This window comes from Varanus komodoensis, unplaced genomic scaffold (assembly GCF_004798865.1).
Source record: "Varanus komodoensis strain SLA01 unplaced genomic scaffold, ASM479886v1 scaffold41, whole genome shotgun sequence".
Classification (NCBI taxonomy): Eukaryota; Metazoa; Chordata; class Lepidosauria; order Squamata; family Varanidae; genus Varanus; species Varanus komodoensis.
Genome location: NW_025335954.1, coordinates 5462467 through 5487637, shown reverse-complemented (window position 1 = coordinate 5487637; position 25171 = coordinate 5462467). Strand labels below are relative to the sequence as shown.

Here is a 25171-nt window from a genome sequence, read left to right as displayed (position 1 = left end):
AAAGCAGAAAATTAGAAAGGTGTGCATTTGACAAAAGGGTAGAAAAATCATTTATGGTGATCCTGCTGGTTCAGAGAAACAGCAGTGGCACCCTCTAAACTTCAAAAGGCAAGTCTGAAGACAATTAATGTGGGCATGGTACAGGTATTCTGTTACAAATTCTGCAGCACAGAATCCCAGGTACCCCAAAGAGAGATTCAACTTGTAGGAGACTGGAACATGTGAAGTTTCATTTGAAAAGCTGGAGTGAAGCAGATATATCCCTAGCTGCATCACACTGGTATTAAGGAAATGCTGACGTCAAGTAATTGTTACAATTCAAAAAGAAAAACTTGATCATACATGTTTTGATATTGGCATGTCAGAAAGTTAGGAATTTATTCCTGAGCAAGCCATGTATTAAAACAAACCCTGCACAGGTAAGAAAGCAAAAGCAACTGATTCCCAAACCTTATTGCCGGACAATAGAAGCTGATCTCCTGAGAAAGCATTCCGTTGTGGAGGAAGATTCTTGAATACAGAAGTGTGATTAGCTATTGCATAATCTCCAGCATCCATCGTCACACAATCAACAGTTTCATCTGAAAGAAAAATCTCCTTAATGTTCAATTCTCAAAGAAGTATACACAAATTAAGGAAGATTTTTACTGCTGCAAGTTCTGCTAAGATTTGCTGAAGGATACTGGTCTTCTGTAGGGAAAAGATCCTGTGGGCTATAAAGAGTTAAAAGAACAAATGGGGAAAAGATTTACTAGTCAAATAATTAACAATAAATACCTAGCAGCACCAGGCAGAAGCAATTCATGAAATTTTCCTCCACCCTTCATGTAGAAATGAAGGTACTTGGCAAGTTCATCAAAGAATAAGGTATTAGCAACAATGTTGTATGCATGGCAGCTTGCAAAAATGTAATATTCTGTGCAGTTTTAGGGACTAGCTTTCACTCCTCAAAAGGCAGAATGTGCGTGCTTTAAAAAGACAGCAAGCAACATTTCATTGTCTTCAATTCAGTTTATGAGAAGGGGCATACAGCAAAACAGGAATGAAAATAAACATAATCCTTGTTTCCCATTCATAACCTTGATGGTATGGACTGACTTTTACCCCAGTGTTTGTCAAATAGGGAAAAGCAGTCTCCTCCTACTTGCCAAGAAACTCCTACAGTCACACCTACTCATTTGCTATGATATATACAGCCAGTATACATTGACAGTGCACTTTAAAAAGCATACAAAATGTAGAACTAGTTCCCCTTTATACTCCAAAACCAATGTGATGTTACTATCCATTTTTGCATAGCATTGCTGGGGAAACCACTGTCAGCAGGACTGGGGTCAGGTGTTAAACTGAAGCAAGGTATAACTTGCGCAAGAACTTCATGTGTAAACCTATAAACAAAGGATGGACGATCTCCAGACTGCAAGCCAAATTTGTTTTACTTAGGCCATCACTTAGGAGAGGTCCATCCCCAAAGCACCATCCTCCTACAAAGGAGAGAGGGCAAGAATGTAACTGAACTGATGTCTCAAGATACTCTTTCAGGTCCAATTTCACTCCTTTAGAAAGGAAAGGGACAACTCAGGCAGTGCCTTGAGGACCAATTCTTCCTCAGGCTGCTGATGAAACCAACTTTGCATACCCTGTGTCTCACTCAGTGTCCAGAAGCAGGTCCCAGAGGTACTAGCTATGTCTCGTGTATGTGTCTGCCAGAAGACATTTCCCTGTGTGTGTGGTGGGGGGGAGTAAGCAAGTGCACTGGGAATCCAGGCCAACAAAGGAGTGGCCTAGCTCACTACTGGCATGGGGTTCCTGGTGTACTTGTCTGGAATCAGTCTGGCTGAAATTGGTTCTCCACCACTGCTGTACGCATAGTCTGGTGTAAAAGTTCACCAGACTACACTCTGAGGTAAGTTTGAACAAGTCTGAATGTACACAGGCAAGATACTTTGCTGAGAAACTATTTAACCACTTAAAGGCTATAAACAAAGTGAACTGGTATAAAATAAGACTCACCCATTACTACACCGCTCACATAACTGACCCAGATGCTAAAGCTTCAGTGCCTGACAAGAGAAACAGATAAAACACACTGAAATAAAGAAAACCTTCAAGCCAAACACCATACAATTTTTGCCTATTACAAATATCCCCATTTTTCAGAGTGAAAAAGCTGGAAGAACTTCCAATTTCTGAAAGGAAAATCGTATTTCTTGAAAATCTAAGAGACTGGAAAGAACAATCCTAATTCCTCCAGAGGAGAATTAAGATAGGGCAGAGGTGCCCATCTTGCCACTAGGCAAGATTGTGTGCCCCTATATGTACACCAGTTAGGCCCAAAGAAAGCTCTGCAGGAGTAACTGTACTGCTGGCCCCATTGGTGGCTTCTGTCCAAACAGTGCATGGAAAGCTGCAATCAGTCTGGCATGTTGCCTGTCTCCCTACCCACCACTATTCAGGAATACACCAAAAGTCTTGTTATTGAGTACTGTATGAAACATTAGACTTACTTTCACAGTGAAAGAGAAAGAACTCCACAATGTTTTTATATTTATCTCTGACCAACGGAAATTCAAAATTAAACATCATAGTTCAATACATTAATCCTAATTAGAAAATAATGTATTAATAATCGTGTTTAGTTTTTAGCATTATTCAGCATGTCCTACACTATAATTTAAATGGCCTTTTGACCTGAAACTTATTCTTTAATTATGTTTATATCCTGCCATTTCCTTCAAGGAACTCAAGAAAGTTTACATAATCCTCCTCCTCCTCTCCAGTACTGTGAGGTAGGCTAGGATGAGAGCCAGATTGGGCCAAAATCACCAAGCGAACTTTGTGGCTGCATGGGGACTAGGGTTAGGGTTAGACTAGAACTCAGGTTTCCCGGGGAGACTAGAACTCGGGTTTCTCAGATCCCAATGCAATACATTAACCACAACATTATGTTGGCTCTCATGGTTTCCAGTAGAACACTGATGGGTTATAACAATGAAGAACTGTATAGGTTAAGATTGAATGTGGACACTGTATAAGAGAATGTGTGTTTGTGTATCTCCTTCATCTATTTCCCAGAAGTCTACCCTCTCCATCCTCAACTACTGAAGAATTGAAAAATACTTACAATGCACTTTTATAATATCTATGCAATTTAGCCTTGAAAACAATTATGGATTTTTTGTGCGGGGAGGAACCATTTTCCCCCCTCAAAAACAAAATGCTGTCATGAAAAATATTTGTTTTCCATGCCTTTAGAGTTTCCAGAAACAAAATCACTATATTTCTATATGACATCATGGCAGGTCTCTAAAGCTCCCTTGAAGAAATTTAACAGGCTAAGAGTAAACTTTGATGTTTCCTACCCTGCTGCCATCTTTCATGCTTATTACCACCTGATGAAATTTCCTGGGCTATAAGTATGTTATAGTTTAGAGCTCTCTCCCGTTAATAGCTACAAGGGCAAGGTTTTGTCTGCTCACTGCACCCCCCACCCCCACTTGACACAACCAGAAAGCCTAACATATTGCCTGTATCATTGAACTGCAACCGTTCTGACTATAAGGATGTCAGTTCAACTGATACAAGTGTCTGTACAGCCATGATGCATGTATAATACCTCTAAAGTAGAACTTCTCTATAGTCATAGCATCATTACATAAGTAAAGGGAAATTAATACCTATGTCACACTTCTCTTCACATGTTCCCTAATGTAATTAGAAGCTAACTGGGGAACTAGTTTTTCAAGATGTGATCATGCATCTAATTGTTCTGTGTTATGATTTTGCAAAGAAATTAACTATTATGTTGAAGACAGTTTTATCAGATGAAAGGAAGACATGGTATGTGAGAGGGCATGCTATCATCCCCTCTAAACCTAATTCTCCTATTCACATGAACAGCAGTAAAAGTTTATGAACGGAAGACAGAGGAAGTTACATTCCCCTCAGCACTATCAAACAGCAATCATGGGATTAAGTTATCATAATAGATGTAAAAGGCACAGCAGCAGGGGTAGCATTAGAGCTGCCACTGTTATAGAGGAATCTACTAGGTGGATAGACATATTACAATAGCAGGGAAGTAATGTGCAAGAGAATTAGGGCAGGGAATCACCAGGAATAAATTCAAACAACAAGCAGGGGAAATACTGGAAGAAAGGCATGCAGTCAATTAGTATCAGAGAAAATACTAACAGAACGTTAGCCTTTGCAGCTGTATTTGAAAAGATAGCAGTAGTGAACTATAAAGGAGCATTGGGTGTGGGAGGCCTTATCAGTTAGGCAATGGTAAATGTTAGGAAAGGCTAAACAAGTGAAGGTAAAATGGTAACTGTAAGGTATCAACAGAAAATATTGCAAACTAGGAAGGGAACACTTGAACCCTAAAATAAGGAGGATATAGTATAAATGTGAAAAGAAGTCAACAAGGAATGAAGTTCTTACATATGAAAGGACAGGAATAGAAAGGGACCATCACTCACTGACAAGAGAACACATACTTTATGTACAGAAGATCATAAATTCAATCTCTGTAGAGCTGCCTGCAGTCATGGTAGACAACACCAGGCTTGATGGACAAATAGCGTTATGTGATATAAGGTAGCTCCTTTGAGAACAGTCAAGAGCTATGAGCAGTTAGGGACACACTCTTACCCTCTTATTGCTTAATCCTCTTAGGATCAAAGAAAATTATAACAAGTTTAATTTTTAATTCAATTTAATTAAAACACTTCTACCCTGTCCTTTGCAAAGACTTACAAAAGAGTTGTTGCTCTGGCTAGGGGTAGAAGGTTTTTCATGATTTCCAGAGAGTGATATGCCAACTCCAGGTTTACTAAGAAGAGTATTTATTATTGCAATAATATCCAAACATGTTAGCTAATGTCCAAACATGCTAGCTTGCTGTTAAAAACTTTTAACAGCAAGCCTCTTACTTACTTACTTATTAAAAGCTTTTATATGCCATGCTATTATATAAAAATCTCAGGACGGCTTACAATAAATAAAAAAATTGTTTTAATAAAAGAACAATTAAAACTTCACAGTGAGAGTTCCTGCAAGGTAGGACTCCAATCAGTTGGGTTCAGGAAAAAAAAAGACACAGCAGAACCCTCTCAAAAAGGTTCTGAACCAGAGAACAAAGAAAGTGGCTAGCTTTTATATATTGCAAACTTATAGCACTGCAATATTGCACACAGCATTCTACAAAATTAAAATATATGGTTACAAGAGTAATATTGTTTACACAGGTGCTAAAAGATAATGAAGTAGCTAATAAGTAGTATTCCTGCCTGGATGGCTGACGCGTCATCTCAGTCTGAGCATCAAAGCATAGGTTCATTACTACTTCTTGCTCATGAAAGTAAAGCCTGATAAGGAATGTTCAAGGGTAGTATGCATGGACCTTGTGCCATCTCAGCATCAGAAAATGGAAAACTCCCTAGTTTCATGTTATGTTCAGAGCAATGCTAACTACAGTTCTCTTGTATTACTGCAAGCAACTAGACTTTAATGCCAAGCAAAGCAAACAATTTAAAGAGGTAGCGACCCAGGCCTAGCTTTTGGGAGCTCAAGTCTGTTGCACAAGTATAGGACCTTCATTATGACACACACACACAAGACATGCTAGACCAGTTATACGGAATTGGGTTTTTTTTTTTAGATTAAATAAAGTATTAGGTTTTTCTGAAAAATAAGTTATACAAATAAACCAGCTTGCATATGGCTAATCTATTATTTTTCTTTTATAGGCCAGGAAGTTGTAAGGTGTTGACAGGGGCATTTGAATTTGGAATGAACATGAGACATCAAATATTGGATAGGTTTAATAGCCGTATCAAATACAGTGATTATGGTGATTAAACTATCTGGTGGGTTTGGCATGACACCTGTTAACATATATAGGATTACAAGCATTTTAAGGTGGAGGGGTGCTCCCATTATTAAATTCATCCTGTTACACCATTCTGAGGTATTACCACTCAGTGTTCCCTTCTGAAGTTACTTCAAAAGAATCAGACACAACATACTATTTTAGAATGACCTGCACTGTTAATATTTAGGTGCCGTGCAGAACAACTAAAAGATTGAGGAAAAAAAGTGCTGGCCAAAATCCTTACAACTGGCACAGGAGCCCTTCCCTGCTTAGCATTATCTATTTTGTACAAAAGAATATCAGTGACAATTATAGGAAACTGGACTTTTAAAAAAGCTTGTTGTGGAGTACACAGGAAGATAGCACTAGTCATCTGTTAAAGCCAGAAAAAATGCAGTTTAAGATCCTTCTCTTCTGCATTTTCTGAGCCTTTTCAATATTCAGAATAATACACACACAACCTCAGTAAGCCTTAAAACTTCTTTATAAGGAAGTCCATTGTCATAACCATCATTTTGCAAATAGAGGGACAAAAGATGAGAACAATGGCCTGTCCAAGGCCACCTGGTGAATTCATGGCAGGGTTATCTGCATTCTGCTCTTTCATTTTGAGACAGGAATGTTCAAAGCCTGAAAGGTGACATACCTGGCAGATCAGAGAAGGGAATCTGGTGGGACAGAGTGGAGCCTGGAAGTACCTGGTACAAGTAGAGAATGGTAAAAGACAAATTAGGGAAACAGCTCTGCCATGCCTTGCATCTCAGTGGAAAGTTTGACACAGCCTGTATGTGAGGGAAGCAAACAGGAAAACAGTTCATCAAAGGAAGAGTCTTCTCTTCTTCTCACCTCCCTTGAATCTAGCACCTCTTCCTGAGATTTTTACTCAGCCTTCTGACACTCCCTGGGAAAACGGGGCAGCTAAAGTTTACACCCTAACCACATTTGCTTGGAAGCAAGCAAGACCTATTAAACAACGTAGGGCTTAATTCCAAGTTACCATACTTAACAGTATCAAGGGTAAACTAAGCCAAAGCCATCCATTTAGACCCTGTCAGGCGGGGAGGCCCCACCTAACGGCACAGGTGCGATTTGAACCAGGGGCTTTCCCGCGCACAACTTAGTCGCGCGCGCGCGCGTTCTCTGCCTCTCAGGCGCTTCCCTACAGTAACACCTGCGGGGGCAAAAAAGTTAAAAGCGGCCGGCAGGAACAAAGGAAGGCCACAGGGCTCCCCAGACACAGGGGTCGGGCCGCGGACCGGGGGGAAGCGAGCGGAGGCGAAGAGCAGTTAGCGTAACGACAAAACCCAGAACCCCGCCCCTTACCGGAAGCTGAGGTGCCCACCGGGACCGGAGAACCTGAGATAAACACCTCTCACGCCCCGCGTCCACCAAAGCTCCAAGCTCGCTCTTTCTTTCTTCCGAACCGGATTCGAAGAGGCGGGAACGTCAAGGCAACCGGAAGCGGAAGCATTTTCCCGGTTACCTTGCCCCGCCCCATCCTTCCCTCGCTCTTCCGGGGAAGAATACTCGAAAAACGAGCTCGGGGAGAACGGAGGCGGGGCTAAAAGAAGGCAAGGAGGGGAAGGCGCGTGCGCGCACCTACGACCGAATCTTCGAAGGGAATTGGCAGGAAGGTTTGCGCATGCGTCACTGCTGCAACCTCTTAACAAGGGCGGTGCGTGGGCGTGCTTGCTTTACCTCCACGTGTTTCTGGATGGTGGTAATACCTACTTCTGGGCTATAATAATGCTTGTTTTTCCTGTGGCTGTGGGTAGGTTAGGTAGTGTAGTAGCGTCTTCTCATCCTAGTTTGGCTTCAAGTGGATCAGATTAAAAGAATTCTTAGATGGGAAAAAGAACTGGTCAGCAGAGCGTGAGTGGATAGCGGCATCACCCTCTAGTTGCCCTCGAACACTGTTTTTGAGAGGTTCAGTTCTCTGTAGGGTGAAGCTCCATTTTGCCATGCTGGTTCGTTTCCTTATATTCAGTCAGACCCTTGCTCTGGCTAGTCTATCATTGTTCACACGACCAGGAAGGTCAACTATGGCCTTCCAGAGTTTCAGGGAGGAATTTTTCCTGCCCTACGTGGAGATGCCCAGGGTGGAACCTTCTGCATTAAAACAGGTGTCTCTGAGCTACAGTCTCTCTCCATTGGGCACATCGGACTATTGCTCCATTGAGCTTAGCGTTTTTGTTATGCTACCTGGCAGCTCTTCTCCTGAGATGCAGACAAAGTTCTTTTCTAGCTTTAACTGTAGGTGCCAGGGAATGACTCTGGATTTTTTTATACAAAGCAAATGCTTTATACTCAGTGATATGGACTTTCCCCCAGGGATTCTTTCGCATTGATAGACCTCGCTTTCCTAAGAATGGAAAATCCTTTTTTAAAAAATCATCTAAGTTTGGGCTGATGAACACACGGGCTTCTAAGTAAGCACGTATGAGGTTGACTTGCATGTTTTTGTCTATCCCTACATCTACAGGAAGCAGTGATATGCTGTTTGGACATAAGGACAACTCATCCATTTTAAAACTGATGGATTATTAGGGATGCACAGTAGTGTGCCTGCTCTTCCATTTTAGCACAAAGCCCACATTCAGCTCCTTAATAGGCAGTGGAGCATGATCACTGAACCCAGTCATTGTCAATACCTCATGGGGTAATGGTGAGCTGAGAAGCGAATATGAAGGTAATCGCCGAACAAACATGAGGGTATGAATGAATGGAGGAAGATGGAGGTTGGGGAAGAGAGAAGAAATGTCTAAATGAGACTTGACTTGTTTGTGATTAGAGGAAATTAAGATTGTCCTGAAGCCAGAAGCATGTGGCTTTCCATTTTCTCCTCTTAATGCAAGAATTATGCTCTCCATTATAACCTTTACATGCATGTATCCTGTCTTTTCTGTGACACTTTATCACCAAATAATTAGATATAGTGCTTCATCTGTGAGAGATTCTTTCATCTAACTGGGACGTGTGCCTTTTAACATGGAAAGGAAACCTCACTATTTTGTGTTCTCAAGGCTCAGTTTTGCAAACACAAAAATTGTTTTGTTGCTAACATTAGGTCTGTATTTCAGAACAGCTTTATTTCTGTATGTTGCCAGCTTGAGGGATTACAGCTGGTTCAGTATATCTGCACTGACTTATATTAATTAGCTTTTCATAATTAACACAAAAGATACCTGGCAAAACAACCAAAACCTAACAAATTTATTATGGCGTAAACTTTTTGTAAATGTATATGTATACTGTAAAACTTAGTGCTATAATAAATGTGTTAGTCATTAAGGTTCCACAAAGGTCTCTGTTATTTTTGCTGCAGCTAGGCTAACACAGCTGTCCCTGTAGACTATTATGCTGAGGAATCTTGTATATTCTGTGTGGCGGCACCAATGTAAACAATATTCCTGGGGTAAAAAGAAGTGATCCTGCAATTGTGAATTGGAATGTCTAAAGTGACTTGCACTTGCAAGCCAACATGACTGCGACATTTTCAATGAAAGGCCACAACGCTTATATCCACCAATAAGACAGGGGTATAGCTGAGGCAGCTGTCTGGAGACCAGATATAACATCTATAAATATCCTACAGGAAAGCCCACACTTTCTGGTTATGTGGGCTCTGCTGGACCTTTCTGTGGTAGGGTCCAATCTTTTCATTTCAGTTTCACTTACATTTGCAGCAGTTATCTTCTTCTTTACTTTCTATTCATTCTCTGAAGAAAAAGAGGAGAGATCAGGTTGGTGTAGCTTCCTGTTGTTTTTATCATGCAAATTAAACAAATGTACCTTGGGGTGGGGTAGAAGGCTATGGATAGCTTCTGAGGTGTGTCCATTTGGAGGCAGAACCAGCCTGCTTCAAATCCCTGTTCAGTCAAGAAGAATACTAAGTAGATTTGGGCTATTTAGTTGTTTTACCTCACATATCGGATGGAGGCTGAAAGAAGAAACCTATTTTAATATATTCTAGGCTAGTGAAGGAAAAAATCTTGAAGTGTTCATGACAGCTTCAGTGGGATTATAGGTTTTCCAGGTAGATGAAAAGTGCCACGGTATGCCCTGTAATTAAGGCTAGAGAAGAGAGCATGCAACCTGATATAAGTGTGGTTCTATATGTGAGAATGCTGCATGGCAAGTATTTGGAGATTAGTAGACGAACAGAGAAGGTATGATTTTTTTCTACTGGTACAGCAGACTGTTTTCCGTGCCTTAGTATCCCCCTTAATCTGTTTAAAATTCACAAAAGGATCTCTGTTGCTTTCTGCATGCAAATAGTAGCTGTGTGAGCTAATTAAAACAGGAATGTAATGCCAGGTTCATGGTCAGAAGACAATGAAACAGCCAAAGTGGTAGTGGATGAATTCAGTTAGTGCCATTTTCTGTTCCGTTACCAAAAAAAATATAAAAACTGAACACTAACATTCTGTGTGAATTTGAAATCTTGTATATGAGTTCATCTTCTCTGGAATCAGACTGCAAACCTCTCTCTTTCTGAAAGAGTTCCATTATCAGGGTGAAGCCATGGTCCCCACCTCTCTTCAGAGGAGACTGTGGAGGGGTGCAGTCCAATTTATATGAATGGCATTTGCTGATAGAGTGGGTTATACCAGAGCTGCCAATATAGACTGCATCTGACAGCTTCTCTTTAAAAGATTGTCATCGTCCAGGATTTTGATCATATTGCTTAAGCCATGCTCCATTCACTCTATTCACATTATCCATTATCTGCTTTTTTGAAGATGATATAGCCAGGTCTCTCTTCCTACTGAGCCTTTTCTTGCAGGGGTAGATGCTCTCCAGACCTTCCATAATCCTTGTCCATTGGCCATGCTGGCTGGGGCTTATGGCAGTAGTACCCCAGAACATCTGAAGAGCATCTACTTGCACACTCTACTCTATTGTTTGAGATATCTTGAAGAAGAAAGGAAGCACAGAGGCATCTTCAACAGAGGCAGACCTCTGTGTCCAGCCGCACTGTCAGAGCAGAGAGTGGTTTGAGCCAGTGTTGCCAGGGGAAATTCCAAGGATTTAACCGTTGACTCTAGATACAGAAAGCATGCATCTTAGCCCTCTATTGCTGCTCTTCTCTGTGTGTCCACCACTTCTGCAAGGATCCTGTAGAGGCACCTGCCCTTCCTCACAAATACATGCCTGTCACTGAAGGGCATGGGGGCAAGCACAAGTGAGTTGTACTAGGAGAGAGTGCTTGCTCTGGAGTGAACATGAGAGCAGCATTGATTAAGGTTTATTCCAGCCTGATGGCCATCATTCCCAGCCTGCCTTCCTGGCACTAAAAAAGTTTCGTACAGCAATTACACATTTAGTGTGCAAACTTGGGCAAGCTATGCAGTATACATCATACAGTGCTCTTCAGGCAGGGCTTCTGCTGCTCTTGACAAACTGAACTTTACCAGTTTGGTCTTGTAATGGCTTCAAGAGAGCCAATATGTTGAATGGGAATGCTGACTCAGTACAGGGATTGTGCTAAGCCTGTACATCAGCCCAGTCAAACCTGAGTTTTAAAAGGTGAGTTACAACATCACTTACTCTGCTTTTCCACAGCCTTGTGCCCACCAGGTGTTTTGGGCTACAACTGGCTGCATCCCTGAGCGCAGGGCACGCTAACTGAGGCTGCTGCAAGTTGATGCTCAATACATCTGGAGGGAGCAAAGGTTGGGGAAGGTTGCACGAATATATCACAAGTTACTTTACAATTTCAGGCTGGTGTCGGTAAGAAGATAATGCCTAAGGGAGGACAAGAGAGGAAAAACCAACAGTTGTGACAAGATGAACCATATTTCTCGCATGAAAAGGTCCATAAAAGTAGCCAAAGTTCACAAAACTGACAGGCCTACCAAAAGTACTGGCATGTTTGTGTTCTGGTATTGTAAGCCTCCCAGAGACTCCTCAGGTTACGGGGTGGCATAGAAATAGAATTAAATCCCCACAGTGATAATTTGAGGCACATTGAAGATTGGGGAGAAAAAATGGCTGCTTTGAAATCTTGGTTGCCTGCCAGGGAATATCGCATGCCACACACAGCCAGTTGAGCAATCCTTCACAACCTGGCTATAAAAAGTGCAATCCAGGCATTGAAGCAAACGCATTTTTTTCTGCACATCTGTCCCTTATATAGAGTTATTTTTAATTACTTCCTGGCTTTCTGAGTTTAAAAATATAGAAAGTTGCACATATTTTTGCAACTGTGAACTGCAAATGATTAGATTGATATGTTGAGGTAATGTGTTTTCTACACTGGTGCCATCTTGGATGGCACAGGTGTGTTCTCCATTGAAAATTGAAGGCATGCTTTACATTGTGGAAAGGATGCATATACGAGGGGCCTTCAAAAAGTCTCTACACTTTTATATTTTATAAATATATATGCTAATGTCATTAAAAAGTTGGTACGACGCTGGGAAAAATGCATCGCAAAGGCAGGTGACTATGTAGACAAGTGATGTAATTTGTTTTTGAAAGTCTTAATAGAGTTTAAAAAGTGTGGAAACTTTTTGAAGACCCCTCGTATATTTCTCAGGCTGCTCCTGAAACAGAGTAAGTATCTTCCTTGCACTTGCAGAGTAGCCCAGTTAATGCTGCCTCTGCATCCTGCTGTCTGTTTTGCTCAAGTTAGTCAAGGTTCAGGGGTAAAACTAAGCTTTTGGGGTGATTCATGGAGCAGGGACTCACATGGCCCTAGCACCGGCCCTTCATTAATAGCAGGGATGTTGAGAGCATCCGCTGTCATCGCTTCTCAGCCTTCCCTGTTTCCCTCTGAGCTGCACTGCTGCAAGGGTTGCAGTTGCTAGTGGGGATGAATTTTTCCATCAGTATATTGTTCCTGTGTTAGGATGCAACACATTTGGAGGACATAGTCTTGATTGAGCAATTAATACTCAGTAGCTTAATAAAACATCTGGTAGAGAACAAAGCCAACAGAACATGTTTGTTAATATGGATCAATGCCTGAATTTTTGGGACTCTCCTTGGGGATCTGCCTAAGGAGGTTGCCTTGATGACTGCATTCCCTTTGAAATTTACTATTTATTATAGTAACATTTTTTCCTTCCAAGGAATTCAAGGCATCTCCTCCTGCTCTCCTTATCCCCACAACAGTCCTGTGAGGTAGGTTGGGCTGAGGGTCTGTGACTGGCCCAAGGTCACCCAGTTGGCTCCAGGGCTGAGTGAGGACTAGTACCCAGATCATCCAGTCTTTCATTCTTAGCCACTACACCACACAGCCTTTCTGCAGTCTTCCCTCATACTATGCTTGTAGGATTGGCTATATCAGGGAATGCCAGCGCATCTTTATTTCCTCTCTTGGCATGATGGAACTTGCCCAGCAGGTCTATATACTGCTATGTTAACTTGTAATATAGAGCAGTGGATACAACTAATACTGGCTTTAGTTCAAGTGATGCTTCTTGTGAGGCACCTGCATGCCCTGGAGATTGTTTTGGGAATTCCTAGTCAATAGGGCCAGTTAGGAGCTCACTTTGCCAGCAGATGGCAGCAGCATTTCCCATCCATTTAATGCATGGGAGGGCAGCAAGTCACTGAGCCAGTGACTTTGCACTCATCTATTCATAACATTTCTCCAAACCCATACCTAGATTTTGCACATTTCCTAGAAGAGGGTGCAGCCCCTCTTGCCTGGGGCCCTCTGGATGTGTTGAAGTGACATGCTAGCTGAGGATGATGTGAGTTGTATTCCAGCACATCCGAAGGGCACCAGATAAAGGAAGACTGTGTGCAAAGTGGCAGAATTAAGACCTGGGAGCAGGGTAAATGTACTTTGGGCCAAAAGGTGCAAAAGAAGTACTTGGAATATTTCTTGTGATCACACTGGGACTTAACTCTGTAGTGCACAATGTTGTCACACATGTACCCTTGGAGTGCAGAAACTGCAGGTTGCATGTATTTCTCAAGGCCTTAAGTGTGCCCTCATCTGCTGGCTGCCTCTCCCCCAGCACACCTCATACAAGCTGAGGTAGCTGCAAGGAAAGAGTTGATCTGAATAAGGATCAGGGGATATGCCCATTTGTGAGTATTTGTGTGGCCCCCCAGCCCCTGAGCCAGCATCACCCTCCACCACAAGACTTTTGGCCCTTGGAACTAAAAAGTTTGTGCACCCTTGACTTGTGCCAGTGAAACCATATAAATCACACTGCATTCCAGCCAAGAATGGTTGGAAGAAGAGGCACCTTCTATGTAGCGCTGAAGGTATGAAAACAGCCAACAATCATAATTTTGCAGTCCAGGAAGTCGGATGTTATGTAATTCCAGGTTATGAAAATGATACACCAGTTATGCAAATAGTATTTGATCTGTAAGAAACGGAGTTTGTTGAACATCAGCAGAAGTTCTGTTGATTTATTCAAAGCATCCTGCTTATACCTGCATTAGGCTATGTATGAAAAATATAGTACCAATCAAGAATATTGGCTCAATAGCTGCAAGCTGGAGAGTTTGTTTATGGCACAAGGTGGGAGTGGTGGCAGAGAATATTGAAGAAGAAACACTATTTCATCTTCACCACTTGGAATTCTATCCCAGTTTGCCTCTATTTTTGGATCTTTTAAGTCATTGTCTTTGTCACTTAATGCTACAATTATGAAAGCTAGAAACTTGCTTCTGCTGGAAATCTGAAACATAACTTGGACATCCACCAGATATACTGGAAGCCACATTTTGCTACCTGGTCTGCTAGTGTGCATAATAAAATGAGAAGTGAATCTGTGATTACTCCAGAATGAGCCTGTATGTTGAAAGGCATGTTTTCGTCTACCTAGACAATCTGTATTGTATACTTGGGCTAAATCCCCATCCCTCAGCCTAGTGCCCTCAAGATGCTTTGGACTGACTCTCATCAGCCCATCCTCTGAAGATGAATTGAACAAGAGAAGGCCTACGGGATACATCCGACCTGCCAAGCCTGTCGTCCCAGAACATAAGCATTCATACCACTTTCTGTTTGGTAATCTGTGGATAAGTTCCTGTTACAGGTTTAATGCACCTATGGAAAGGCAAACTAGCTGAGACCTTGCCACCTGTATTCATGGTTCCATTCACTGAATATAAATATAGAGGAGAAAATGTTTCCATGGAAAATTAAAATACCTGAGAAGAATGCAACTTTATATTATAAAAATTGAGGGTATGTGAAGTTCCTGTTCTCCAGGTGATATATAAAAGTCATTTTTAAAAACTAATACATGTAATTTGGCAAATATTTTATTAGGACAAACCGAAATGCCACTCAAGCTTTTGCGTTTAAGAGCAATTCATCAGGCAAGGAGAGCCTTATGCAACCAGGTGTACTTTAGAGGGACCACACACCCCAATATTCTTCACTAGTGTTGGTCTTGGTGGAGGTAGTAGTCCAAAAACATCTGGAGGACACCAAATTAGGCTAGATTATACAAAAAGCAGGGGTGGATGAGGTTGGAAGTTGCAGAAAAAAAATCAGGCCAGGCCTGTGGCTCTCAGGTCTGCAGTTTGGACTTGGGCTCAAAATGAAGATTGCACACTGAACAAATTGGAGCACAGCCTAAAGACTATACCTTTAGGTCTCTGACAGATGTTGGAGGTTCCGATTACACTTGACATTCTGGGTGTGATTCTGGAGGCACATACTTCCACACTATGTAGGCATAGTTTTTAAAAACATATCTTTTTTCTATAAGCAAGTATAATTTAACTTTGCATGAACAAAGACTCAAAAATCATAAGAATATATGAAAAGCCATGCTGGATCAGACGAAAGATCCATCTAGTCTAGCACTCCATAGCAAATATATGGTGGCCAAGTTGGCTGGCCGCAGGATCCCTCGAGCAGGATTGACTGCAAGACCTCCGCCTGCCCAGGCTCAGCAACTGGTGTGTGCGGTCATGCCACCTTTGGTGAAGGAGTCAGCACATAGCCTCCTGCCTCATGAATCTGTCCAATCCCTATTTAAAACCATGCACATTAGTGGCCATCACCACTTCCTTGGGCAGCAAATTCCATAGTTTAACCAAATCGCTGCATCTTCTATATAAATTCATAAGGAACATTTTTGTTGTTTTTCTAATTTTCTAAAAAGAAAATAAACCCTCCCTGTAGTCTCTTAAATTATAATTTTATAAATAAGACATCAGGGCTTTTGTACACTTAACTGGAAGTCAGTCCCTCTGAAGTGGAGTTTACTTTTGAGTAGATGTCTTGGCATCTTCTATTGATTTTGCAACACTGATCCAAATACTTAACTTTATGCTTATTTAGCTTTACTGTAAATTCTGTGCTGATTCAGTTAAAGCTCATAGGTAATGCCAAGTTTATGGCATCATAAAGGCATCTTTAAAGTGCAGTAAGATCCAGTGTTTGCTTGAACAGACTTCGTACAGCTACACCTCTAGAAATATTTTTTTCATGTTGAGAATTGTAGGGCTTCCTTCTTTCTAAACCTGCATAGGATTGCTCTTGAAAACCTTATGTACAGAGAACACAAGATCCAAAGGGCTTGCACTTTCCACAAAGTAGTGATGTGCACGGGAATTGGATAAAAAATTGCACCCCATCATGTGATAATCCTAAATGACTTGTGCCCCAAATATCAGAGGTTTTATCGCATATCAACCTGCCTGGTCTTCAAGACTGTTTTTGAGGAAACCCCCCTGCAAGTACCATTGTTAAATTATGTGGCTGACACAAGGAAGTTGTCTCTATTCTATTGTGGCACTCAGTTGTGGAAAACTGTCTCCATGTTTGTGTTACTGGAATGAAGTTTATTGCTTTAATTCAGGAGTAGGGACCTTGAATTACAGCTCCAGATGAAAATCTGTGCCCACCCCCCTGGGATTTGGGGCTCCAGATGTGGGTTCCTCTCTCCTTATAGTGACCTGCCTGGGCTTCAGGACTACTTTAGAGGAAACCCTCCTGCATATACTTTCTCCAGAAGTCCCTCAACACAGTAGATGTGATGGAGGCCTAGAGAGAAAGCATTTAATAATGGCAGAGAGGGACAACTGCACAGCTACTGACCTGAATTTTCTACTGCTCTATTGGTACTCATGACAGCTGGCCATGTGCCCTTTAGGATTAAGTATGGCTGACACTGCATCAAAGATCATTTACAACGTGACATTTTTGCTTATGTATTGGAGAGTAGGCGGAGTGTTGTGTTTTAAAGGCAACAGCAGGGGGCTACGGGGAACACTCAGGACCTTGCAGGCAGTGTGAGCCCTGCAGAGGGGGACCAGGAGGCATTTAAGATCAAGGACTGTTTTTCCATCAAACTCTAAGAAATTGTTGTTGCCTTTCCAGCACTGAGAATGTCGCAAACGGTGGTAAGACATGAGCATTCTGACACAATGGGGATTGGCAAAGCCATTGCTGTATTGACATCTGGAGGAGATGCCCAGGGTAAGTTGACCTGGTTGCTGCTCTAAAAGTTTTTGTGTGCCTGTGTGGCTTGAATTGCTGATGGCAAAAGCAGTCCCAGTGGGTGTGACCATCCAAGGGCTTTGGTTGTCCAGTTGCTTCTGCCCCGCTAAGTTCATTAGGCTGAACAGATCTTCATGCAAACTGCAGCTGGTGAATGTGCCATGTAGCAGATGTGTTTAGAGGAATAGACGTAACTTTTAAACTTTATTTTTATTGAAGGTTTCAAAACGAAACGTAAGCAATGACAGAGAAGGGGAGAAATGCACAGATTCAAATAAAACGTTACCGTTTTTGTATATAAAAGTTAGTATTTTTATAACACACCTAAGTATTATATATCCTTGTAGATTTTACATGTGGCAAGTTATTGGTAAAGGCAGGCATAAACTTCAAGCAAAGCAGCCCACATATCTATATGGTGTCCATTCATTAATTATGCTATAAATTGAAAGATTCATTAAATCCACTACCCATTATGTTACTGCAGGTAGCTAATTATTCTTTCAATGTTGTAATATGAGTTTTTAGTTGTCAAAGGGTCTCAGAAAGTCTATTTGCATTGACCTTGCATTAAATTCCAAGAGACAGGTAGACAGTTAAGAAGATTATGTATTTCACTGAATATTAAAAAAATTAAAAAGCTTTCTATCATAAAAGGAAGGAGCAATTGGGCATTGCCGAACATATGAATAAGAGAAACAGTACATTAAGTGTTAACTTAATAATTTAAAGTTACAACTCATTATTTAAGGAAAAGGCCATCCTTGGGATCTTTTTTCCATTCCCTGTTTCAGAACTCATTCAACCAAACTAACTTTTAAAAAGAGTTCTGTTAAGTTTCAGCCATGTCAATTTTAAGGTGCTCTTGCCTGTCAAAATTAGATCCCACTAATTCATCACTTGTGGCCTTAATTGACTGATCTATCTGTTGGACTGATTCAAATACATAGCCCTATGCAGCGCGCAACAGTGTTTTATTGACAGACCATAATTTCCCCACTCCTGATTTATTTGTAGAACAGTGTAATTAATTAATTATTAGGAGTCGTTAATCATGGAGGAGGTAGTGGAGAGTCTCTTTCCCTCTTTGCAATCGATGATGAGGTAGTGCTCATTTTATCACTTGTGCACTGTGGACCAGGCTTCCTGCATCTTTTCTGGAAGCTTTTCCGGAATGAAAAAGAGTTCCTGGAGATGAATTAGAAGTCTCCCCTGTATTCCTTCAGACGCTGGAGATGCAAGGGAATGAATACACTGAAAACTAGTTTGGTGCCTTCTGGTGAATTATATAAGACTGATTTAAAGTGAAGGTCATTTTGCCTCTGCCTCCTCCTCTTCCTCCTCCGCTCTCCTGTAGCATATTTTCCAAAGCAGCCACAGTAGCTGCTATGTTCATAGGCCCACCCTGTAAAACTCACATGACTGGAGAGGATATTTGGCTGTGCAGCAGCATTGGATTACATCCCTTCTCGTGGGGTATATTTGGGAGCCAGCAAGCACAGTGGCCTAGCAGAAGGCGCCTCAGGCACTTCTTAAATGTCAGCATTTCAAAAATAACATGTGCAAATCATGTGAGGGTGGAGGCCAAGTATATGGGGGACCTGCAAGTCTGGGTGCAGAATGACCTGGTCATCACAAGCCCACATTCAGCATGGGCTGTAGCCACCACGAACATTTATGTCAATGGTCTGAAATGTTTCATGCATAGAGTCTTGATGAGTTAGCATGGTATAGCAGCTAAAGGCCAGACTAGCCAAGATAGATCCAATGTGAATTTGGAATGGTTTGGTGAGTATCACATTCTGCTCAGAGAAATCAGCCCGGAAAGCCCAGTGGTTGGAGGTCTGGACTGAAGCAGGCATGATATAAGCAAACATCTAATTTTGGAAAAGTGACATGGGCATGAAACTGAAGATGCAGGTCTTCAGATACATCTGGAAATATTTTTGAAATGGCTGTCATGACCCTTTTCATTAACTTTGCTTGCTTGCTTAAGATACCTCTTTTTAATTTTTTTTAAGAGCATCAATGTTTTCTAGACCTTAAAGGCAATAGACATTTACTCTCTTGAGGTCTGGGAAAAGCAGATTTTGAAATGGTGCATCTTTGCCTACTCTCCTTACCAGATTTTGTCCAAAACGTCTTAACATTTCTGAGTGGTCACAGTCACAGGTGATCCATAACACTTGCAACTTGGAGCCCTACACCCAGCAGGGCTGTGGATCCCTTGGCCTTACTGGTCCCTTCCAGCTGTTTGTTTTTACCTTGCCCTGGACATAAGATCCCATCAATGAACCCCCAGCAGATCCATCTCAGGCTGCATTCCTGGAAGGCATGCAGACCTCCCTCCTTTTGTGTGCAAAGCACCTGTGCATAAATGGAGTCAAGTAACATCTGAGTCTTTCCAGATCACCAATCACTTCCTCCCTCCATTCATTATATGTGCAGTTGTTACACATGGAAGTCCACATCTAATGAGACCTTTTTAATGTTTGGAAATTCAGGAAGGAGGACCGCTATCCCTTACTGGATGCAGAATCACACACCAGCAGGGCTTCGATTCTGTAGCCTGGATACAAACTCAGCTTTGTCTTTTTCAAAGCAAGCAGGCGCTAGGCAAATAAGGGAGAGTGCTAGAAGAGATATGGTGGTGGAGTAATACTCCACGAGTTGTCACCCCACGTGTAGCGCTCAAATAGCAGCTTCTGGGGTTCAGGGCTGTGTGTTGCTCTAGGCCGTGGCTGCAGAACTTCTGGCACAAGAGCCAAAACTTCCCTACAAGTGCTTTGCACCTGGTTGGCAAAGCCTCCTTGGGTTTTCCAGCAGGTGGGGCTTAGCCACCAAACCCTGCTCTCTGGAAGAATCGTTGTTGAGAGGAAGAGCAGCACACATGGAAATCCCCATTGCTGTCTCCAGTTTCAGGTTGGAGATCATGCTGGGGATGTGGGCAGCTAGTGGCTATGCTGGGAGGAGTGGCTTCTCTTCTCAGTGCTGGCCAAGTCCTTTGGCACTTGGATTCCATCCCAAGCCAGGGACTTGGCCAGAGAAAGGCAATCCATGCACCCCCTCTCTCTCTCAGGGAAGGGCAAAATGGAAGGACAAAGAAGGGAAGGGTACCCCTGCCTACAGATGTCATCTGGCCTGCAGAGCGCTTGAAAGGGGCAACCTAAGAATGGTCCAGCACCTCTTTGTTTCTCTGTTCCTGTGTGGCGCTGTCCATTTACATGGCAACAAAAGAAATGGGAAGGATGGGGGAGGGGAATTGCAGAAACGGGTGATAGGTGGCCAAGGTGGTCTGAAGCGTGAGACCAGTTTTTCATATACCTGCTCACTCCATGTTCCTGCCAGAAAGGCCCTCCTGTGTTGATGGCCTCCAGGGCTGGCGCAGATGGTATCCAAGGCCTCCTCCACCTCTCTGATTCTGTAAAATTATCCACCGAGGGTTCTTGTTCATCCGCCTACAGCTTTTTCCGTTATGTGCCCAGGCATTTCCAGACAGGCAGCTCTCAACACTGCTGTTGTTATTTTCTGCTTATAAAATATAATCATATAATATGGTTATGGTTCTATGTTTTATGCTGTTTTAAATGTTTGCACACCATTCTGAGAGTGTCTGAGAAAGAATGGCAGATACACACTTCAGATAAATATATAAATAAATAGCCAGTCGAAAGGTGTTGTCCAGCTATTCCATCCTTCTATCATTAATGGATTGTTTGTGGGAAGCAAGCAGATGGAAGAAGTAGGAGGAGGAAATCCTAGCAGGGTTATTTACAAGAGATGAGGACATCTGGACCCCTCCGAAAGATCCTGTGTTTGAGGCCAGGTGAATATGCAACAAAAGCCTCATCTGGAAGTCCCACATGTCTCCATCAACATGCGGCAAGCTGAAGCCCAGAGAAAGTCTTTGGTCATGTTGCGAGCTGGAGGAGTTCTTGTTGCTGCCAGTGCTATTTCTCACTTGTGATTGTGGACATCTGTGTGACTTCAACTCTCCCTTTGCTCTGAACAGGCATGAATGCAGCTGTCCGGGCAGTCGTCCGAGTGGGGATCTACACTGGTGCCAAGGTCTTCTTTGTTCATGAGGTATTGTTCATGGATTTGGTTTGCATCCTACCTTTTTACTGAAAAGTGGCAATCAAGATGGCCGTGAGGTTGGCTTTCCCTGATGGGTTCAATTTTTGCTCATGTAGGAATTGCACCTAAGCCAGAGGTGGGAAATGGGTGGTCCTCCAGACTTCGTTGGACTACAGCTTCCACCAGTAGTGTACTCCAAGAGTCTCTGGAGAGCCACATGTTCCCTATCTGTGAGCTCAAGTCTCAGGCAATGCATGTCCCTGAGGCAGCAGAGTAGACCAAACCACTTCAGGCAGTGGGGGTGCAGCTATGCTGTTTCTGAATACTTTTCCTCATGCAAAACTGCCTGCATGTGAATAGCAGGCACACACATTGTGTGTGTTTTCTCTTTCTCTCTGCATGGGCTTGTATATCAGGGTAAGCCAGCCAACAACTCAGTTGTACACTGAATAAGGCCAGACACTGGAACACTGTTCTCTCTCCTCCTCCTCCTCCTCCTCCTCCTCCTCAGTCCTTCAGCTGGTATCCCAGTGTCCTTCGCAGGACAGCCATCTTGTTTTCCCCTCGCTTCCCCGCCCTGAATGTGATACTTTTTCATTTACTGCCATATTTTTAATGAAACCACAAAAGTATAATTGGAGCTTTAAAAAAATCAGTTCCTGAAAATTAAAATTAGTATTTTTTCAGACTTCCACAGGGGCACATGAGCAGACTCAGAGCTGTCTTGATAGGTGTAGTCTTGCCCGGTCAATTCCCTTGTCTGTTTTGGCTGCCAAAGGGAAGACAAGGCGAGGCTGCAAAGAGGGAAATGTATGCACAGTTGCCGGCTGCCATTTGCCTAGCTGTCAACTGGAAAGCACCAATAAATGGGGAGGCAAATGGGGAGGCAAAGTATGCCAAAAGGGAGTGGTAGCTACCTCACCCAATTATCAATATAATCCTCTCAGTTTTAATTGTTGAACTGGTGGTTCTCAGTACCTTCTACCTTTTCAGCACTTCCTCAGTTCAGCAGCTCCAGAAAAGGTCAATATTACCTTCCCCATCCTTTATAGGACTCCTTTTCAGTGCACGAACTGCTGCAGTTCTAAAAGAATGTGTAAATTGAATATCTGGGAAGTACATGGAGAGAAAATGTGCATAGCTGCAGTAACTGCTTCAAAAAGGGACAAGGAGTTAATACCTCTGTTTTCTGAAGTAGCTGCATAGTTGGGGAGGGTTGAAAAAATGGAGGGCACTGAGATCTGCCAGTTCAACACTTTAAACTCAAGAAGACTACATTGCCAAGGGGGTGACACCATCTATTTTTGGTGCACCTTTCCCCTCTGCTTTTTTTTGGCCTTTACCTGTCCCTTTCCATTCATAACTAGGCACTTGGTTCCTGCCAACTGTGTGCAAATCAGCCAATGTGAAGTCTTTACATTGTATTGGATAGCCATAAGGACCAACCAATGAAAACAGCAGGGGCTGAAGAAAGTACATACCTGCAAGGGACTGACAAAAAGGAAAAGGGGAATTATGAGTTCCTTGTAAGAAAAAAAGGAGGACTATAAATAAAATAAATAAAATTTGTAAAGGGAAAATTAGGAGCTTTTTTCAAGGAGCTGAAAAATTACAACCCCAGTTGCACTTTTTTGAAGTTTCAGAAAAATAAAAAAGCCAATTAATGAGTGGCACTGCTTCTAACATGCCATTGGGGCATCAGTGGAAAGATAATCACTGGCAAGTTTGCCAAAGCAAGCAGTGGTCAGGGTTGCCACTTTTGCCAAGAGCCCCCATAGCTGTTAATAGCAATACGCAAGAAAACACCCAGCCAAGTTTGAACAACATAATGACCCATTGTGGGTCAAACAACCCCAGAACAAGCCACTGGTTTTCATGGTGGCTTGTTTATGAAAAACAAGCTACCCTGCAGAAACGATTCTGGGTTCAGATGATGTAATGGCCCATTATGGCTGTTTATCCATGGTGACTTGTAGCATCATGAGAACCAGATCTCTCTTCAATTGTCCCAGAAAGGAGGGCTCAGCCTCTTCCAGTACCAGGTTCTACTTGCAGGGAGGAGTGTTGTCTTTCTTAAATGCAAGGGAGTGTTTAAAAATCTGCCAACCTTCCTTCCATTTGAGATGGCACAGTCCATATTGCTATCTCGTTGTCGCCTCTGTTCTACATGTATAGACCAAAGCTTAGAATTGCAAGCTCTGATCCAGGCTGGCAGTGTTCCATCCCAGACAAACCCTCCATCCCTGCTCATTTTGTCTCAGAAGAAACCTTCTTTGCATTGTGCAAACCTTGTTGCTTGCACAGTAGGTTTGTATCACAGTGTGTGGGTGTTTCCGTATTTCAACATGAGGCCCTTCAAGACCGGGCTTAAATCATACCAGTGATTTTACATCGTCATCTTCCATTTGGGACCCTCCCATGTTTCCCATCACTTCTTCCACACTTTCCTCATACCAAAAAAAGTCATTATGGAGAGAAATAATGGAGCACAGCTGTGTAATGCCTTTGGATTGGGGGTACTATAAGCTACCCACTCTGGAGCACCCAAGTGCTATATCCATGCTCAGAGAGACTGCAGTGTTGCCATATGGGGTAGATGGACTGCAGCCGAATGACCTGCCCCATAGCTTAGTGGCAGAGCTGTGTCTGCAGAAGGCTTGGTCCTTGACTTCCCCATAGATCAATTCACTCCTCTTAAGGGCAAGGTAGCTTGTAGAGTGGCCACGTGGAAATTGTCCACAGCATTGGGTTGGCTCTGTCCGAGTGCTTAGTGCTGCTGGACCAGACCAGCTAGCAGGGGTGGCACAGGTAGTGCCACTCCAGCTGCCCTAATGCCCTTCCTGTTCAATGTCCCATGTCATGAAAAGAGCTGGAAGTATCCTGAGATGTGCATTCCCGGGGCAAATGTGGCACTTTGTACAATTGGATTACGTCTTATTTCGCGCATTGCTCCACTGCAAACGTAACCATTGTGTAGTTCGTAGTAGCTGGCTCTTGAACAGAGAGGGCTTCAACTGCTGCTCTTCCATTAACTTCTTCTGCATCTCCTCCTCCTGCTTTCCGCAGGGCTACCAAGGGCTTGTGGATGGTGGCGACAATATTAAGGAGGCGACATGGGAGAGCGTGTCTATGATGCTGCAACTGGTAAGTCACTCCTGTGGACGTGGCCCCCTGTGACTTTGCCTTGTGCGAGGCTTGAGAACTCTTCTCTCCACCCCAGGAAATGCCAGTCCTGCAACTGTGGAAGTCCAGCCAGAGTGATGCTGCAGCATCTGTCTTCTATATGGGTTGCATTCCATGGTGTTGTCCTGCCAGTGGGAGAGAACCACAAGTCCAACACATTTCCCCTTCGCACCCCTGATAGGCTCCCTAAATCTGTGCTAGAGAGGTGTGGGGGGCCTCTGTGGGAGGCTACAGGGAGGAGGAGGATGTCTTCCTATGAGAGTGGAGGAAGCCGACACTTTCCTTGTTTTTACACCCTTGCATTTCATGGTCTTACTATGTTTTAATGTGTCCACTGCTGCAGCCAATTATCCTTAATTCATGGGCTGCTGCTTGTGCATCTGCACTACAATTGTGGAGGAACGAGGTGCGAGGCACATTGAAGGGCAAATGAACCTGTTTAGGTGTAAGCAAATTTACCTGCCAGGTGTGCACTAGCTTGCCGCATGGATCAGTTACCTGGGAAGTCTATTCTCAAGTAAGCTTGCTTTGGGGCAGGGACACCAGCTTGTTCTTTGAAAAATTTCTTACAATAACTATCCAGGCAACTGCAGGAGGCATTTTGGGGG

The 25171-nt window shown here is 42.8% G+C and overlaps 2 protein-coding genes across 6 annotated transcripts in view; one reads left to right on the top strand and one right to left on the bottom strand.

Annotated features, from left to right (window-relative positions):
- SENP1 (SUMO specific peptidase 1) overlaps nucleotides 1–7332 on the bottom strand; it is a 35955-nt gene extending 28623 nt beyond the window's left edge. For 3 of the 4 annotated variants that reach the window (XR_006415985.1, XM_044443146.1, XM_044443148.1), the window contains exons 1-4: nucleotides 7199–7332; nucleotides 6522–6573; nucleotides 2014–2063; nucleotides 451–581 (exon numbers count right to left, since the gene is read on the bottom strand). Coding sequence is in view for 3 of the 4 variants with exons in the window: in XM_044443146.1 (XP_044299081.1) it covers nucleotides 451–581; nucleotides 2014–2017 (135 nt within the window). In the remaining variant the exon portion in view is untranslated. Of the gene's footprint in view, nucleotides 1–450; nucleotides 582–2013; nucleotides 2064–6521; nucleotides 6658–7198 lie in introns of all 4 variants that reach the window. The other variant, XM_044443147.1, reaches the window with a different exon arrangement.
- Nucleotides 7333–7577: 245 nt separating this feature from the next.
- Nucleotides 7578–25171, top strand: part of LOC123029763 (ATP-dependent 6-phosphofructokinase, muscle type) — a 50929-nt gene continuing 33335 nt past the window's right edge. The window contains exons 1-4 of one of the 2 annotated variants that reach the window (XM_044443048.1): nucleotides 7578–7595; nucleotides 17184–17282; nucleotides 21316–21389; nucleotides 24447–24524. In XM_044443048.1, coding sequence (XP_044298983.1) covers nucleotides 17192–17282; nucleotides 21316–21389; nucleotides 24447–24524 — 243 coding nt within the window. In that variant the 5' untranslated portion in view covers nucleotides 7578–7595; nucleotides 17184–17191. Of the gene's footprint in view, nucleotides 7596–9487; nucleotides 9619–17183; nucleotides 17283–21315; nucleotides 21390–24446; nucleotides 24525–25171 lie in introns of those variants that run through there. The other variant, XM_044443047.1, reaches the window with a different exon arrangement.